Source organism: Choloepus didactylus, chromosome 2, assembly GCF_015220235.1.
Source record: "Choloepus didactylus isolate mChoDid1 chromosome 2, mChoDid1.pri, whole genome shotgun sequence".
Lineage (NCBI taxonomy): Eukaryota > Metazoa > Chordata > Mammalia > Pilosa > Megalonychidae > Choloepus > Choloepus didactylus.
In genome coordinates this window covers 105,606,760-105,626,996 of record NC_051308.1, presented here as the reverse complement: position 1 = coordinate 105,626,996, position 20,237 = coordinate 105,606,760, and the positions used below count along the sequence as shown (strand labels likewise).

Genomic DNA, 20,237 nt, shown 5'->3' with positions numbered 1-20,237 from the left:
AAATTGAAAGCAGGAACTTGAACAGGTATTCACACTCCAATGTTCATAGCAGCATTTTTCACAATTGCCAAAAGATGGAAGCAATCCAAGTATCTGTCAACTTATGAATAAATGCAATGAAATATTATTCAGCTATAAAAAGGAATGAAATCCTGATGCATGTGACAACATGGATGAACCTTGAGGACATTATGTTGAGTGAAATATACCAGACACAAAAGAACAAATATTGTATGATCTCACTGATATGAACTAAATATAATAAGCAAACTTACAGAGATAGAGTCTAGAATATAGATACCAGGGGACAGATTGTGGGTAGAGAATGAAGAGCTTAGTTTGTGCAGAATTTCTATTTAGGTTGATTGTAAAGGTTTGGAAATGGATGGTGGGGGATGGTAGCACACTATTCTGAGTGTAATTAACAGCACTGAATTATGTATGTAAATGTGTTTGAAGGGTAAGTTTTGAGTTATGTATATTACTAAAATGAAAATTAGAAGATAAAACTTGGGACTGTGTAACACAGTGAACCCTTTTGTGGACAATGGACTGTGGTTAACAGTACAAATGTAAGAGTGTTCTTTCATGAGTAATAACAAATGCAAGTCACTATTACACAGTGTTAATAACAGGGTGGAATATGGGGGGAAGCATCTAATGCAAATAATGGACTATAGTTAATATTACTATGTTAATATTCTTTCAGCAATTGTAAGAAAGTGACCACAGTAATGCAAAGTGTTAACAATAGGGGGGTATATGGGAATGCTATATATTTATATGATTTTTCTGTAATCCTTCAACTTCTCTAATTAAAATAAATAATTAAATAGAGAGATAAATAAATAAATAAATAAATAAATATTAATAAAACAGAGAAATGGAAGGATCTGGCAGGCATAAAAGCCCAGAAACATAACTAGAGAGAGACTTCCGTGTCAGAGATCATGATCATTTCCGACATTTTTGGTTGTCCTCGGGCCTGTAAAGGCCTGGAGAACAATGGGTATCCTCAATGTCCTGTGATAAATGCCCAGTGGGCAGAACAGTTATCACTACTGTCAAGGTCCTTTGCTGATCCTGAATTGCATTCATGGAGGGCTCTACTTCATATGTGGGAGGCTATCTAGCTCCAGGATAAGGTCTTCCATGGCAGCCCACTAAGGAATTTTCCAATACAGAAACACATATGGTAATACTCTATTCCATATCACTACATCCCACAATTCACTTAGGTACATTCAATGCAGATCCCTGAGCTTAGAGTAAGTCTATTTGAACTTACAGTAAAAATTACCTTCAGATTGAGTTCAGATGAAATTAAGGGAAATATTTGACCTTAGAGTGAAAATTGCTAGTTCCTTTTGGAGTGTGGGACTGAAATTTCGGATGGCCCAAGGTGTTACAGAAGTCACAGACTCCTGTTTAGTGGCCGTCACCCAGCGATAACCTACCCCCACTTCCTTCTCTGTGGAAGTAATGGGCACACACTGAGCAGCCATCCTCTGGCCTTCAGCTCCACCCACCACCTTCTCTACTGTGTTCCATTCCGCAGCTGGGGGAAATGTTAAGTCTAATGAAAAGGCCAGACCAGAACTTGAGCCTGGAAACTGGGAACAAGCACCCCAGATGCCAAACAAGAGCAAGAATTCTCAGTGGCAGGGCCACCTCCCTGAAGTGGGTCATTTGGAGCTCCCATCTACTGATCCCAGCCCGGAGTTTTTGGCCTCCCCATGACAGGGCTTCTTTCCCTGCTCTTTTGGACTCTTTATGCTGGGTAAGTATCAAAGAGGTTTTGCCCTTCTGGACTCTTATACCATGCAAGTAATAAAAATGTCATTTGCTGAAAGTTTCTGTTGTGCTCTGAACCTATGTTCCCACAAGTATAGCAACTAGCTCCACACAAGGGAATGTCTGAATTCTCACATGGAAAAAGAAAACAGACCTGGATCACTTTCAACTTGAGAGAGGCAAAAGCTCATTGAGTTATAAATTGGCTTCATTTGGACTCCAGCGTTTTCCATGACCCTCTGCATGGCTATACATTCAAGGTTGCACCATGTGAAATTATCACAATATTTGTAGCCAAATGGTCAGAATGGTCAAATATCAACAATTTCATGTGGTTCAACTTAATAGATGCCCATAGGCTCACTCTCACAGTTGGAGCAGTATAGTAAATATATCTGGTAGAATATAACTGTAGGAGTCAAGTTTAACTGATGTATTGCATGAGGCCAGTGGACTATGAAGGTCCCACTCAGCTATGTCTGCAGTATGTGGCAGCCCAGGGCCCAGGACCCCTCCTGAATGGTCCATAACAAGCCTGCTTTAGCCAAGGACAAAGGTCAAGAAAGTAAACAATCTCCCCAGAGGGGGAAGAATGTAACCACAGATATAAAAACAGCATTGATTGTATCTTAAACACTAATCTTAGTAAAATATCAGGTTTTAGGCCCTTTTAATGATTATACTAGAGACCCAGTGTCCTCATACTATATGGAATGTCTTTGTTTTAAAATCACATATTACTCTTTGTATTCCCCCCATCCCTTGCAGAGAGCTAAACATCTAGACTGCTGCCACCAGAAAACTTTCCCTGTACGTAGCCCCAATAAACCTATGCCTGCTTCTGTGCCTGGTGTGTTTTTTGGTCTGACAGCAGCTGCAGCCCATGCTCTGCATGAACTCGGTCTGGGCCAGAACAAGTATATAAATGCCCTCCAATGGAAACAGAATCTGCTGCAGTAATGACTTCCTTCAGTGTGTCCTCTTGGGTACCATCTTCCCATTCCACAAACATGGAGAGATGAAGAAAAATTTCATAAAATAAGAGGAAGAAAGGAAGAAATGGTTGGAAGGAAGGAAGACAGAAGGGAGAGAGGGAGGGAAGGATGGAGGGAGGGAGGGAAGGGATAGGTACATGAAAGATGTTATATCCATTTGGGATGCTTTAAGCTGCCAGTACTTTTTTTTTTCTCTCTTTCTCTCTTACCAAAAAGTTCAGAAATAGGGAGTCCAAGGTGGTGCCTTTTTAATGCTTCCTTCCAAAATGTGTTGGCTCTAACCTCACAGGTCACAAAATGACTTCTGCCACTCTAGGCATCATATTAATTCTGAAAGTAGGAAAAAGGCAGAAGAAGCAGCCCCAGAAATAGCTACCCTTTTTGTCAGAAAAGCAAAAGTTTCCTAGAAGCACCTGACCCCTCCCCACTCAGAAACCTGCTACGTATTATTGGACAGAATGCTGTTACATGGACACCTATGTGAAAAAGATGCTGGGGTACTGTACATTTAGTGGCAGCCAAAGTGCAGCAATGTTGGGTTTTCCTGAAGAGCATTTTCATTATCTTCAGGGACTCCTGCATTCTATTATCTTCAGGGGTACTAGTGGCAAGATGAAACTGGGTGTTCCAGTATCTGATCATTAGCTTTGTTGCTGCTGAGAGCCCTTTGCCTTAGAAGCAGCAATGGCTTCCTGCATCTTGAATCACTGTTAAGGTGGTGTGCTCCTGAATGCTGTGGGCCCAGAGTGGCTTCCCCTGACATTCTCTTTCCCCTCTCTGGCCTGTTCAACAATTTTGTTTTGACAGCCATTTCTGAGAGTGTAGCCCAGAGCCTGCTCCTGCAGTCCTCCCATGAATTTGTAAACTCCTAATTACTTCTTAGATCCCTTTTGGTTTACAATAGCTAGCATGGTTTCTGCTTCCTGCAACAGAGTCCTGACTGATGCACAAGCCTACTGCTCCTGCATAGGTAGTGAGGTGGAAGGTGAGCTCTGGGGGGCCTCAGCCACTGCCCAGGATTGTCAAGTATAAACTAACAAGAGCTAATTTGCTTGGCTTCCTTGTGCCTCCACAAGAGAACCCATATTTACTTTCCAGGCATGGTTTTAATCACAGAGATCTGAAACTTCTTAAGTGTCCATGGTTATGACATTATTTCTTTCCTGAACAAATGACATTTCTTTTGCATCCTCGGGTTTTAGTTTCCCTCTCTCTCTTCTTTTTTTACTTTTTGTTCTATTGTATAAAATGACTTCAAGACTAACACTTTGATGCATGAATATGTCATGGGATTTACAGCCTCTGGAATTTATCATATTTTCGGAAACTTTCTCTATAAAACATATTTCATTTGGAATTTATTAATTAATTTCTCCTTTAAAGAACAGAAATTGTAAAGACAGAGAGAAGTGCAAAGATTCTTTGCTACAGTGGTGTGTTCACTGAGGTCATTTATGGCTGGTTCATGATGCAAGGACTTGATTGGAAGCAATACAAGGTTCCCAAGGTTCCCAAGGGGAAGGAATACATAGAATTACCACAATGTGTGCCCAGCACCTAGAATAGTGTCTGGGACATAGTGAGTGTTCAATAAACATCTGTTGAATTAATGAATGTATATTAACACCTCAGGAACCAGTCCCCACCCAGCTGCTAACATCAATTCATCACTAAGGCAAAGCCATTGAAAATGATGCTGTCCTCAGTTACTTCTGTCTACATGACTCCTTCTTCATCCTCTCACTTGATGTATATGGTTTGCTCTGGATTTCCTCCAGATAAGAATGTAGGGGGGAGAACCTAAGATGGCAGCTAGGTGAGACAGAAAAAAACACCTTCATGGAAAACACTAGATAAAAACCCAGAAAGTGACCCAGAACACCACTTCCAGAGTAGCACCAGCTGGACAAGTTCTGCTAAAGCCACAGCGAATGTGCATTTCGTGAAACCAGGAGTCTGCGTTCTGAAATGAGTGAGTGAGTTGGCTGAGTACCTTGGCCACGCTGCAGTGTGGGGAAACAGTGGGGTGGCGTTTGGAGACTAGATCCTTTTTAAAACAAACAAAAAACAAAAAAAAAGAGGCCCGGGAACAGCTGCAGAGAAGGACGGGAGTGGTCTGGACTAATGCCTTGGTGTCTGGGGTGGAGGATACCCCTTCCCCACCCACTGCTGATTGTCTCGGGGCCAGGGGAGCAAAGGGGAACCACAAGGAGAAAAAAAAAAAACCACAAGACTTGCAGCCATCTCCCCAGTGGGTGGGGCTACTCCTGCCTGGGGCTGAACACACAGCACAGAGCAGAGCCAAGAAACCCAGCCTGACAGGGAGTCTTTCCCGCAGCACCGCTCACAAGACACAATATCAGCCATAGACAGTGGCCTTAAATACACCCATGGCTGATTGTCCCGGAGCTGGGAGAGCGGAGCTGTATGGAAAGGGGGAAGTTAACACGTCCCATTCAACCATCTTTGAAACAGGCTGGGAATGCCCCTACACAGCCCGGCAGCCCAGGGCTTCCCTGGAGGCCGGCACTCACTTGTGACGTGGCACAGCCCTCCCTGCCTCAGCAGGGGTCCTGGAAAAGCACAGCAGGGAGGGGGGAACCACTCGAACATCCCAGGGAACCTACACCAATACCAAGGACTTTTGGGTCAGTGGCAGAGAACAGCCTTAAATCTCTGGGAACACCTGGGAAGTTTGATTATTAAACCTGCCCTTCCTCCCTAACCGCTCAGGCACACGCCCCTCATTGAGGGCAGACAGCACTGACAACACACCCAAATTAAGTGCACCAATTGGACCCCACAAGAATCAGATCCCCACACACCACAAAGTTGGGGAGAACTGACTTCAGGGGAATAAGTGACTCACGGACACCATCTGCTGGTTAGTTAGAGAAAGTGTATGTCACCAAGCTGCAATTGTAACAAATTAAAGATCAAGTAAAGCAAATGCCAAGAGGCCAAAAACAACAGAAAGTCTTAAAGCATATGATAAAACCAGATGACATGGAGAACCCGAACCCAAACACTCAAATCAAAAGATCCAAAGACACACAGTACCTGGCAGAATTAATCAAAGAACTACAGACAGGCAATGAGAGCATGGCACAGGATATAAAAGACTTGAAGAAGAACATGGCACAGAATACAAAAGACATAAAGAAGACCCTAGAAGAGCATAAAGAAGATATTGCAAGAGTAAATAAAAAAATAGAAGATCTTATGGAAATTAAAGAAACTGTAGGCTAAATTAAAAAGACTCTGGATATTCATAATACAAGATTAGAGGAAGTTGAACAACAACTCAGCCTCCTTGAGGAGCACAGAACAGAAAATGAAAGAACAAAAGAAAGAATGGGGAAAAAATTAAAAAAATAGAAATGGATCTCAGGGATATGATAGATAAAATAAAATGTCCAAATTTAAGACTCATTGGTGTCCCAGAAGGGAACAGAAGGGTAAAGGTCTAGAAAGAGTATTCAAAGAAATTGTTTGGGAAAACTTCCCAAACCTTCTACACAATATAAATACACAAAGCATAAATGCCCAGCAAACTCCAAATAGAATAAATCCAAATAAACCCACTCCGAGACATATTCTGATCAGACTGTCAAATACTGAAGAGAAGGAGCAAGTTCTGAAAGCAGGAAGAGAAAAGCAAGTCACCACATACAAAGGAAACAACATAAGACTAAGTAGTGACTACTCAGCGGCCACCATGGAGGCAAGATGGCAGTGGCATGACATACTTAAAAACCTGAGAGAGAAAAATTTCCAACCAAGAATACTTTATCCAGCAAAACTCTCCTTCAAATTTGAGGGAGAGCTTAAATTTTTCATAGACAAACAAATGCTGAGAGATTTTGCCAATAAAAGACCTGCCCTACTTCAGATACTAAAGGGAGCCCTACCAACAGAGAAACAAAGAAATGAGAGAGGGATATAGAGAATTTTAACAGACATATATAGAATATTACATCTCCGGTCACTGGGACACACGTTCTTCACTAGTGATCACCAATCTTTCTCCAGGACTGTATATGGGGACATAAAAACAAGCCTCAATACCCTCTCTCTCTGGCTAAGCCAACTTGAAAGGTGAAATCACTGCCCTCCCCCCTACGTGGGATCAGACACCCAGGGGAGTGAATCTCCCTGGCAACGTGGAATATGACTCCTGGGGAGGAATGTAGACCTGGCATCGTGGGACGGAGAACATCTTCTTGACCAAAAGGGGGATGTGAAAGGAAATGAAATAAGCTTCAGTAGCAGAGAGATTCCAAAAGGAGCCGAGAGGTCACTCTGATGGGCACTCTTACGCACACTTCAGACAACCCTTTTTAGGTTCCAAAGAATTGGGGTAGCTGGTGGTGGATACCTGAAACTATCAAACTACAACCCAGAACCCATGAATCTCGAAGACAGTTGTATATAAATGTAGCTTATGAGGGGTGACAATGGGATTGGGAAAGCCATAAGGACCAAACTCCACTTTGTCTAGTTTATGGATGGATGAGTAGAAAAATAGGGGAAGGAAACAAACAGACAAAGGTACCCAGTGTTCTTTTTTACTTCAATTGCTCTTTTTCACTCTAATTATTATTCTTGTTATTTTTGTGTGTGTGCTAATGAAGGTGTCAGTGATTGATTTAGGTGATGAACGTACAACTATGTAATGGTACTGTAAACAATCGAAAGTACGATTTGTTTTGTATGACTGCGTGGTATGTGAATATATCTCAATAAAATGAAGATAAAAAAAAAGCCTCAATAAAATAAAAAATAAAAAATGAATTTGTTCAAAGCACATTCTCTGACCACAGTTGAATACAAATAGAAGTCAATAACCATCAGAGACTTGGAGAATTCACAAACACCTGAAGGATAAAAATGAGGGGGAGATGAAAACATTCCCGGACAATCAAAAGCTGAGGAACTTCATCACCAGTAGATCAGTCCTAAGCAGGCTGAAAGGAAGGGACACTAAACAATTGACTGAAATCACATGAAGAAATAAAGATTTCCAGTAAAGATGACATGGTAAATATAAAGACCAATACTACAGTATTGTTGATTTATAACTCCACTATTTACTTCCTACAGGATCTAAAATACATAAACTGTAATGATAAATCGGTGATTTTGGACTCAACGTAAAATGTAATTTTTGACAAGAACTACATAAAGGTGGGGGAATGGAGGAGTATAGGAACACAGTTTACGTGTCCTATTGAAGTTAAGTTGGTAACAAAGAAAAACAAGATTGGTTATAGATTTAAGATGTTAAATTTAAGCCCCATGGTAAACACAAAGAAAGTATCAGAGAATATGACCAAAGAGATGAAAAGTAGAGTAGGGGTTCCAAGAAGTGGGGGAAGGGGCAATGGGGAATTAAGAAATGAGAGTAGGGTTTTTGTTTGGGGTGAAGGGAAACTTCTAGAAATGGATGGTCGAAAGGTGACAGCATTGCAGCATTCTAAATGTGATTAATCCCACTAATGGAATGCTAGGGAAGGGTAGAATAGGAAGATTTAGGCTATATATATCTTCCCACAATTGGAAAAAAAAAAATACAGTCTAAATAGATGACAATTAAATGCCAAGGATGATCCTGGAAGGGATCTGAGGTCGGAAGAGAGGAGGCTCAAAGGGACACAGATGGGACACAAGGAAAAAAAAAAAAAAGGGAATATAGAAGGTAAGATTTATATCAATGTTGAATTTCTTGAACTTCTTAGCTGTGCTTAATGAGATTGCATAAAATAATGTTCTTGTCCATGGGAAAGGTATATGTGAATTATTTTGTTTGTTCAAAGATATGTGCAGCTTGCTCTCATATGTTCAGAAGACAGAGGAATAGATGATGGGTGTTAGGGAGAGAGGGAGGGAGGGAGAGAGGGAGGGAAAGAAAGAGACAGTGGTGTGACAGGATCTTAAAGGTGATGGATCGGGGTATCGGGGGAGGAGGGTCGGGGTATGATAGAGTTCTATGTATGGGGTTTGTACTGTTTTTGCAACTGTTCCTGTAAGATTGAACTTATTTCAAAATAAAATTTATTATAAAAAAAAAAAAAAAAGAATGTAGAGATATTGAAGTGAGCAAACATTGTATCTTATCCCAGAATCCCACAATGGCTCATTTCCTGGTTCTGGGATGCACTACTCCTCAGGGTCAGGCTTCAACCTCAGTGACTGGAGCCCTAAATCCCACTGCTAACATAGCATTGGATTGCTGCTCTACCCCAAACAGAGGCACAATGAGAGATGGGTTACTAAGGCAATTATCTAGATTTTCAACTCTAAAGGGCATTTAAATGGTACTATAAATGTATTAAGAAGTACACAATTATGATATTTGAGATATTTCAGAAATTAGATTTGATGAAATATTTTGGAAGTCAATTTAGGGATATGTATATGTGTGTATATGTTGTGCTTGTGTAGGAGGCCAAGGCCACTAAGGAATATGCCTAAATAATGATAGATTTTTCTCTATTGGCTGTATTAGTTAGCAATTTACAACACAAACACTTATTATCTCACACAGTTTCTAAGGGTCAGGAATCTGGGAGCAACTCAGCTGGGTGATTCTGGTTCAGGGTCTCTCTTGAGGTTTCAAACAAGGTATCAGCTGGGACTGCAGTCATCTGAAGGATTAACTGGGGCTGGGGGACCCACTTCAAAGATGGTGTACTCTCATAGCTGTTGGCAGAGGCCCAGTTCTTTGCTGGCTCTTAGCAGAAGACCTCAATTCCTTGCCAGTTTCTGGGTGTCCTCATGAGATGACAGCCGGCTTCTCCCAGAATGAGTGATCCAAGAGTAGGTGAGAGAGCAAGCAGGAAACCATAGTGTTTTTATGACCCAATGTCCAAAGTTAAACCCTGTCATTTCCACTATTTTCTGATTGTTAGAAGCAAGTAATTAAGTCCAGCCCACCCTTGAAGGAAAGGGGAAATAAACTACATCTCTTGAAGACAGGAGTATCAAAGAATTTGTAGGAATTTCAAAATCACAACTCAGGAAGATGTATCAGTTAACTATAAGGTGTTTTCTAAATGCAGCATGCAATTTTAGGGCTAAGGCTGAACTGTTCGCAACAATGGAGGATAGTTGGCCCTCTTCTTCCTGCTCCAAATTTTCTTCTAAATAAATGTTTGACAACTGTTTAAAGAATGCTCCTCAGCCTTGAAAGAAAGCAGACAAAGATTAAAGGTGCAAAAATATACAATCATCTCTATAGAGATTTTTAAAGCATTTAATAAAATTAACATTCATTCATGTTTAAAAATCCTTTGACTATGAGAAGAGCTTTTCCTTTCTTTCATTTATTAATTCCTTCTTTATTCATACTGCTAATTATAACTCATTTTTTTTACTAGCTCTAGTAGGTACAGAGGGAAATATAAATAACAATGATAGCTAACACCTTAAAAGTATTTACTATGTGACAAGCACTATTCTGGATCCTTCATTCATAATTGACTTATTTAAACATCACAGCATCATAGCAATTTAGGTACTATAGTGATCTCATTATTGCAGATTGATACCTAAGGTGCAAGGAGGTTGAATAACCCATGGAAGTCACTCAACTGGCAAATAGGAGGGGCAAGACTGGAAGCCAGCCATCTGGTGCTGGGGTCCATGTTCTTTATCTCTACAGCAAACTTCCTAGACTGGGAAAGTGGAGCTTACTCTACTGTCTCCAGAAACGATCAATTTTCCATCACTAAACTATCTCTTCTTTCCTGAAATTCATGCCATGCCCTTTAATCCCTCCGCTTCCTGCCAACCCCTCCCCATCCCTACACATTTATCATCCTAGTCTTTTTTTTTTTTTTTTTTTTTTTTTTTTTAAGAAGCATGCCTTTTATTTAAAACAAAAGACTAACATACCAAAAAAATACCTGAAAGAATGCAAACCAAAATGTTAATAGTGGTTATCTTTGAATGGTGGAATAGGTTACTTAAAAATCATTTTAGTGTATCTGTATTTTATAATTTTCTACAATAATATGAATTACTTAAGCAAACATATACATTTAAAACAAGTGACAAAGAACTAAGTATTGGTCGCTATTGAATAAACTACTACTATTTGAGGATTTAATGTGATGCACAATTTTAAATTAAATGGCTTGTACTTACGGGAAGAACAAAGGAGTAAACCTTACCAAGGAGTCTTCGTGCTAGTTCAGATAAGGACACTAAAGACGGTTTAAAAAATAAAACAAGTGACATAGTATTAAAAATATCAAATTTGTACGTTTCTGAGTATTCAACGAATGTAACATTGGTTAAAGTATATAGCACACAGAAGTCAATAAATGTCGGTTGATTCTCAAACTGAATGATTTTGCCAAATAAAAATGACAAATGCATCCATATATAACTATTTTATCACAAACATGTAAATTATTTCCTAAATCCGTTGAATGAATAGCATTTCACCCTTCAGAAAAGAGTTTGAAAAAATTGCTTTCAAAATACTTTAAGGCACTGAGACAGATGCCAACTTATTTTCAACACACTGAACTATGAAAAGCATATTGAATAAGTATATAAAATAAATAAGATTACTTTTTATAACTTTTATGCACAGTGATTTAATGAACAAATTAGAATCTCTAAAATTAGAACTGCATTTCTATCTATTAGCCCTAGCAACAACTTTCAGGAAACCGAATGTTGATAGTTTTGAAACAACTGCTTAGTTCAAATTGTTATCCCCACCAATGATGCTTGCTTATTTTCAAGTTTTCCCTCTTTGGGTAAATTCAGTTTGTTTTCCAAAGTCAACTTGTTTTGAGTATTACAAACATTTAATTAACATATATATATATTTATTTACTAGGTTTATAACTTTTTAACTTTCAGAGAAAGCACTTTAGTGGATGATTCTCATTCTAGAAAACCTGTGAGAAAATTATTCACACTAATGAAAGTTTTTACAGTTACAAAACTGAAGATTATTGCTGATGATAGGTATTTATAGGGACCTCTCCTTTGGGTCCCTATAAAGAAACACACTAGAAAATCTCAAAATGTATCTTCTGATTAAATATTTATAAACCAAAAAATTCACAAAGGAGGCTTTCATATATGTACATGTAGAACATTCCCAAGGAGAATACAGAAAATATATGGAGTCATGTACTGATTACAATTCAAATGAAAATTATATAATTCTTCATGACAGTCCTCTACAAAACATTTTCTTAGAGATTCCTGAACATATATTAATCATCTTATTTTCCATATCTTAAGGATAAATTCATTGATTTTGTCCTTCCCTCATATTTTTTTAAAGAACAATTATTTTTTTTTACACTATAGAGGGGGCTCCTATGGCTGCTGTAAATATTACTGACAATAAATACTGACTTTCTATTATGTACCTATTCATTTCTGAAGGACCAAAAGAAAGGACCCTCCTTTGTCCTCCTTCCCAATAAAAAGATGGACTTCTGCCATGTGGAAGTTTGGGAGCTAGAAAAGGAAGCATCTTAAAAATGGACTGCAAACAGAAGATACACCTCGTAAGCCAGGTCATCTAGTTATGTGTTTATTTCCCTTTTGTTATTCCTGAGCCTTTAGTAAAAACCTCATTTAAATGTTCCAGCTTTGTCTCAGCTGTACTATAGGACATAAAGCACAGGGTTACATCATGATTAGTTCACAGATAGGGGGAACCACCTCTCTAGGAGGAAATTATGGGGGTGAGGGTCAAAACTTGGAAGTCTAGCAGCCCCATCTCACTGGGGAGTCTTCCACTGCCCCCGGTTAAGAGCACAGGTTTTACTTTGCCAAGGTGGAACCTTAGCATTTCCCAGAGAATGGTGCTTTGACCACATACCTAAATTCATCTGATATGAAAAAACGCTGAGATCTGGGACCCACCCCAGATCTAATGAATCAGAATGTGTGTGGAAGATGGCAGGAACTGGCATTTTTGAAAAGCTTCCCCAGTGGTTCTCAGAAGTGGGATCTGGGGACCTCTGGAGGTCCCTGACACCCTTTAGGGGGTCTTTGAAATCAGAACTAGTTTCATCATCACATTAAAACGTTATTTGCTTTCTTTGCTCTCTTATGAGTATGCAGTGGCGTTTTTTCCAGAGAATAATGGTGTGTGAAACTGCAGCAGGTTTTATAGAAGCAGATATGAGAATTCACCTGCCTATGTTAGGCCAGACAGGAAAGCTATTTCCAAAAATGGAAAGCAATGCCACTATTCTCAATAAGGCTTTTTATATTTTGGAAAAGTTTTTTTTTCATTAAAATATTATGTTAACATGTAATGTGTTTATTATTTTAAATGAACAAAAATTTTAACTTTTAATCTCTAATATATAATTGATGGATATAACCTACATAAATAAAAGGTCTTGGTGACCAAAAATTTGAGAACTGCTGCTTTGGTGGATATACCCAGCGTGCATGAACACTGATTCACAGGCCTGGGCCACTTAGTTCCTTGGCACAGAATGAGTAAGCCACCTCAAATCTAATTCAATAGGCCATGTGCAAAAAAGCTTCTTAAACTTAGGATTTTCAGGCAAAGGAATTTAATCTGACAGTGAAATATCAAAGTCTAACTGGTTTTGTTAAAAGTCTAAGTAACAAAGCATGTTTTCTTTGGTGACATCTGAATGCAATAAATCATCCTTTAATGTATACATAGGTTGACTCTGATGAATGAAATGGAAAACCATACTTTACATGATAGTTTTAAAAATAGTCATTAATTAGTAATGTGACAGTATGCACATTAGCGTCTAAGTGGTGGCAGATACATGGCTAACGGCAAATGTAAGTTAAAAACAAAGCCATAATTTTCAAAAATAAAATAAAATAGAAATGTTTCTGGGGAGAGAATAATTTTTTAAAAATTATATTTTTAGAAAATGTAGAAATGTGAGTAGGCAGAATAATATTGAATTATACTAAGCTAGAAAATTTTATTCTTAAATGAAAATACATCTTACATACTGTTGCCAAATTAATATTTGAGAATATCCTGCCATGAGAGAATAAAGATTAGAACACTATGAAGTTTAGGCATAGCTGGGGTGAAAACAGTATCATCCCATCCCATCTCTGTTGTAAAGAATTATATTGATACTTTTAATTTGCAATGTGTAATTTTTAAATTTACTGCCATATTTAAAATCTGAAACAGCTAACATTTTAATAAATCACTGCTGTTTGGGAAGCTAATATTGATTTGAGAATGACAGTGTGAATGTATTTGGCTATGTACACCGTATTAAGACTCTAAATGATATAGTTAATATACCTTATATTGATTTAATTGGTTTTGAAAATAAGTATATTTTTCTCTCTGAGCAGCCTTTTGGAAAAAGTACATTGGATATGGTTTCCAGTCATATTTTACTGTGCTAACTTGTACTTATTTAAGAATTCTCATCAGAAGAGAGTTAAATAGTACTTGAATCAAAGTCCAGTGAATCTGACTTTTCCTTTCCCCCATCTCTGTTTGCATGACCATTTATAACCATCATTTCTCTGCAAGTTTTCCACTTAGTCTATCAAAAATCAATGCTATGAAAGTCCTCTACAAGGGTCAGCAGCTTTTTGGAGTCTCTGAATGATGACAGCGTTCTGTAAATCTGCTTCTTCCAGTGTGAGCGTTTCATCTAGCAATTTGAGGAAAGGGAGAGCTGTGGCCAGAGAAAAGGGAGGACTTCTCTGAGATCCTTGGTATTTTTCGATGAAGTCTTTGATGTGGCTTACCCTATGAGAAATGTTAAATTTCTGGATGACCCTTTTCCCATTGGCTAACCAGATCTGTATATTAGTGATAGGTTCCAAGTTGTTAAGCGGGACAGCAGACATATTATTTTTATTCTTTACTTCAATACTCTTTGCTTTAGAAATAATTTTTGGTGTGGCACTTCCTAGTCTGTGACCCTGGCCTGAGAACGGCTGGAATACAGGCTTCGTTGACACACATATTTCATTTTTTTTATCTTCAACTTTAACATCCAACTCTTCTTTATCAAAAATTCCCTGTAATTCTAAAGGTAATTCCCCCTTTTTGATGGAGTTCAGAAACTGTTGACTCGCACCATCAGAATAACTTCTGAAATCATCATTGACTGTAAACCCATTTTTCCATAATGTGATACTAACATCTACCTGTTTCTTTTCTTCAGTGGGTGACAAGCATTTGGCACCAGTCTTCTGTGCTTCCTCAAAAAGGCTGTCAACAAAATATTCACAATCTGTTTGCTGGTTGTCACTAAGAGGTTGGTTGTCAGAACCTGTTTCATAAACCCATTCTTCATTTATACTTTCAAGATTGTCTACTTCTTTCATTCTCTTTTGCTTTACTCTTTCTGTGCTTCTTTATCCTCTGACTGAATCCGCGGAGAGGTTTTTCTGAATTCTGACAATGTTGAACTGTACCTGAGCCTTGTGACCCTGGAAAGCGGCTTAAACCCTCCCACTCCTTTTGTGTCCTGGAAAGGGCTAACTGCAAGAAAGCACCCTTCCCCATATGATTTACCTAAGACTCGCGGATGCCCCTCATTTACTTAGGACAAGGCCAGATAGAGACGTACAAACTCCCATTCTTTCCCTCATAAATGATTAGCTGACTCTTTTCACCCCTAACCAATCTGGACAAAACAAGGACTACCTTCACTTCACCAAACTTCAATTAACCTTCCCTCCTTCTAGCAGGCCCGTCGATTTTTACTCAGCCTGAGCCAGCGTTCAACCCCTCCTTAAGAGTAGCTTCTGAAAAGAGCCATCCTAGTCTTTTAAGATCCCAGGAGCCTCTCTTGCCTTCCACGAGGGCTATAACATCACATCTGGGTTAGGGTCTTCCTTCTTATAAAATTATAAGTTGTTGGCATTTACTGAAGCACATGTAATGTACAGAGTGCACTGTATCCTCCAAATGTAAATATGGAACAATATTTTTTGGTTGTTCATTCCTACAACACTGGCCCCATGCAAACACAGATGTCCAAAATGATGAAGCTGTTTCGTGGGTGCACCTACAGCAGTCAGTTGACAACTGAGTCCTAAGTGTAGCTGTTCGTCAATCCTTTCACTTACTTCTTGCATGCCTATGTTCCATCCAACCTCCCATCCCTAACCTTCTGTCACATTTCTCACAGAACTGTTTCAATTTTCCTACTTTCCCTATCTGCAAGCTGTATCTCACCCAGCACACCTCACTCTTGGCAGATAAGCTCACATTTGGGTTTCCAGAGAAGGTCAAGTTTATCTTAATTGGCTTTCCGTTGTCTCTCCACTCCTTCTACTGAAAGTGTCCTTTCTCTCTCTCTCTCTTTCTCTTTCTCTGCCTTTACCCTCTCTACAAAAGAGGTGTTTCTACTTCTGACCAAAACACTAATCATCCATATTGGTCCAGAAGAACATCCAGATCTATCCAAAACCACGATGATTTTTCACTTCCAAAAGGCACCGCCAAAGGAAAATGTGACAATTGCAGTAGCTTTAAAAAAATGAAACTCAGATAGCAAAGACTATTCCATATGGTAGAAGAAGTATTTAATGAAATTTCCCTAAAAATTGATTTTAAGAATAGGATTATTATGAACCTAGTTAAAACTCCAAGATTTACTCTAAAGATAATAGGATTCTATGACAAAAACAACTGGCTAGCCCTCCACCAACAATTTGTGCCTCCTTTCCAGAGTATAGAATTGTTGAAAAGAAGCAGCCCAGCCCAGACTGCAATTCCCAGTGATCTTGCTTCTAAGCAGCCACAGGAAGCTCTCACCAATCGAAAGGGAACAGAAATGAAACATACCACTTCTAGGCCATCATAGGTAAAAGGCAGGAAAGTCAGTTTCATTGCCCTTCCTCCATTCTTCATCTGGAAGCAGAAAAATTGAACAAAGGAACTATGAGGCCCTGAGGATGGAAGAATCATAATATAGGGCCCCTTGAATCACCGTTTGGAGGAGGCCATTCAGGAAGAGGCAGTTAGATTTCACATGAGCAAGAAATAAATTTCCACAATGTTAAGCTACATTAAGATTTTGTAGTAAGTTCTTTGCAGCAGCAAGTGTCATCCTCAACTAGCTCTGGTGCTTTTCTGTTCTCAAGTTTTAAAATCTTGCTTCTTTCTTTTTTTCTTGCAAAGCAAAGATTAAGGTTGCCTGGAGTAGAGCTTTCCTTGCAGGAGGTAGAGCATCAATACGTGTGTTAAACAAATATAAGTTTCTTAAAGTTCAGAAATCTATTTCTTTATTAGCAATTTTTTAAAAATTATAGTTACATTCAACCAGCAATATGGGAATGTGTAACAAACCTACAAAGACTGCTCTAACAAAAAACGGTATATACACTTTGAATAGTATATACTTTGAGTTCCTCCCTTCCTCTTCTCATATCACAAGAGCCCCCTTTCTCATGACTGAGAAAGTTATGGTGGTTGGCTCCTGAGGAAACTTCTGCTTCTTAAATTGTCTATATGCTTGTGTATATTTCTATTAGCAACCATCTCAGCGTAAATGCCACTTCCTCAAAGAGGCTGTTTCTTACCACCCACTGGCCACTAGATTGCCCAAAGCAGAAACCTGAGACCACCCATCCTCTCTTTCTGTTGTCCCTCACCTCTGATTTTGATAGACAAGACAGAGTGTGAAAAGCACAAATGCATGAGGGGTCATTCCTAGAACAAAAAGCACTTGAGGACAGAATATATGAGATAACAATGGGGAATGAATTCTTATAAGTCTTACCATAGGCTTCTGGTTAATGACCCTGAATTGCCTCACTCCTGCCACAGTTCCTTATTTTACATGAATTTCCGATCATTTCTCCCTTCCTTCTAAAATCCTTCAAAATATTCCCAAACAAAAGAATAAAATTCAAAGTGCTTTATGTAGCTTGAAGCATTCTGTACTTTGTGCCCTTTTTGCATGTTCCTAAATACACCTACGTGGCTTGCACACTGGCTTCCTGTACTCTCCAACTGTTTACGATGCCCTTCCTTCCTGTATCAAAAAGCAAGTTTTTATTCTTCTTTCCAGACTGAGTTCAAATATTGCCTCCTGTATGAAATCCACCCCCAGCTAACTCTCCTTCACCTCCATAGGGTGATTATGATCAGTGGACTCCAATAAAAAATAAATTTTATTTAAAAAATATGAAAGTGAGTAATCTAAAAATAAATTAGTGATAATTTAGAAATAGAGATAAATAAAAAGACTGAGAAAAAGATGTTGTGACATTGCAAAAAGAGTAGTTTCAGTTGAATTCTGGATTCAGATATGAGATTTCAGTGAGGGAATATGGTCTAAATTTGTGACTGATACAAAAGTGGAACATGACACACTTATCAAGGGATTTTCTTTTATAAATGAACCCTACAATTAGGAGAGAGCTCAGATCAAGGAAAGACTCCCGTGTATTTCCAGGACCTAGAAAATGTTAGGTCAATTGTGACTGCACTAGACTTGGAAAGGGAAGAATCTAGCAGCAGCCAAGGGCCTGGCATTTACAGTCTAATACAGAATCTTTGGTAAGAAGGTCAGTCATAATCTCAGGTGTACACTGATTTTTTCCTGTGTTTTGGGGTAAAATGTTATGGGGCAGGAAGCAGAGATGCAATAGCCTCTTTGTCAAGAAGAAACACTCTACAATCTATGTGGGAAATATATACAGATTCTGAGTCACCTATAGAAAACTTAGGTTTTCTCCTTTCTTTTCCTTGTCACATTTACTGAACCTTGGGTGACAGACTCCCTTCATCTTTCTCCCACTGTCATCTGCTGTAATCATGCTCACTTTACTGAAATTGCCCTTTTAAAGGTCACCAATGAAGTTTTTATTGCTAAATCCAGCATCCTTTCCACTTAGATATCTCTGATGCATTTAATACCACTGGACACTGCTCCCTGGAAACTTACTGCAACTTGGTTTCCATGACATTACACACACTGTCCTTCTCTGCTCAATGTTAATTTTTGTCCCCTTTCTTGACTCCTCTCTTCCCTCCAACCCCACTAAGGTGAAAGCTCCCTCAAGTCAGTGCTTAGTTCCCTGAACTTTTCCCTCTTCTCTCTTCCACTGAAAGAAATAATCCATTACTGTTTCATCATCATTTATATGTTGATTTCTCTAAGGCCTATATTTCTAATCCCTAGTGGCACTCACATATTTCAAATGCTCCACTATCACACTATCATTTCAAATTTAACATTTTGGAAACCAAACTTATCACCTACCCTCACCCTCCTCCAAATGAACTTCCTCTCAATTGTCCTATCTGCCCTAGCAGCATCATTATTTTCTAAATCATGTACAATCAAAAATTTGGAGCAAAAGCTAATTTGGTTCCATATTCTATACATTTTTTATTTTGTTTAAAACCTCATTTCTGTTGACTAAAATAAGCCAGAACAAAAAGACAAATGTGGTATGATCTCAATGATATGAAATAATTAGAATATGCAAATTAAGAGAGACAGAAACTAGAATACAGGGTACCAGGGTCCAGGATGGGAATAAGGAATGGGAAGTTAATGCTTAATTGATATAGAGTTTCTGTTTGGGGTGACGGAATAGTTTGGGTAATGGATAGTGGTGATGCAAAGTGTTAATAATAGGAAAAACTGTGTGAGGAGGTTATATAGGAATTATGTACTTTCTGGGTGATTTTTCTTTAAGCCTACAACTTTTCTAATTAAAATATATATCATCTTTGTACTTTCTTCCTTGGCCTCAAGACCCTGCCATTGGCCTAGGATTGTGTACCTTCGATTTTCTACAGCTGCACATCAGGGAATATAATCAGTTACTCTTGATGTCTCCATTGCCTCCTTCCCTCTGTTACAAATTTCAAGTCAAAAAACAAATCCAGACTTGGTAAGGAGTGACTTTATTTGGAAATATTATTTCAAAGGGGGGAGGGGACTACTGCAATAGGGAGAATGCTCTGAGCCTATGGCCCACAAGCATCTCAAGAGTTTGGCAAAAAGCATTTTGCTTTATTTGTATAGAGCAGAAAGAACTGGGTATAGGAAGGTGGGATGAAATTTTGGCCTGATCAGATAGTAGATCTCACGACATTTTGTGCTGAAGCAGCTTATTTTCTGGGAGGTGCCCTTAAAGTTCATGGGTCTGGAGGAAGGAGACAATTTTAACCAACATTCAGTTAGCAGGCATTTGTTCCAATTGGTCAATGGTGGTGAGTGATTCAGCTAATCATTTATGAGGCAAAGAAGGGGAATGTGGAGGGGCTGTGTCCTGCCTCCTCATGGGTAAACAAGGGAGGATCCCTGAGTCTTATCTCAGTCATAGGAGGAAGGATGGTTTTTTGCAGTCAGCCATTTTCTGGAAAACAAAGGTTGGGGGATTTCTTAACCTTCATTGTTTTCCAGGATCACAGGACTCAGGTAAAAATTTAACATTATCACAAATAAATGCTCCTAAGCTTCCTTA

At 38.8% G+C, this 20,237-nt stretch overlaps 1 protein-coding gene and 1 pseudogene across 1 annotated transcript; one reads left to right on the top strand and one right to left on the bottom strand.

Moving 5' to 3' along the window:
• Window positions 1-20,237, top strand: part of LOC119512511 — a 69,916-nt pseudogene that overhangs the window by 30,441 nt on the left and 19,238 nt on the right.
• Window positions 11,827-15,451, bottom strand: LOC119526493 (UBX domain-containing protein 2A-like). Its single transcript, XM_037825613.1, has one exon. It carries the CDS (start codon window positions 15,126-15,128, stop codon window positions 14,352-14,354), a length of 777 nt encoding a protein of 258 aa, XP_037681541.1. The 5' UTR covers window positions 15,129-15,451; the 3' UTR covers window positions 11,827-14,351.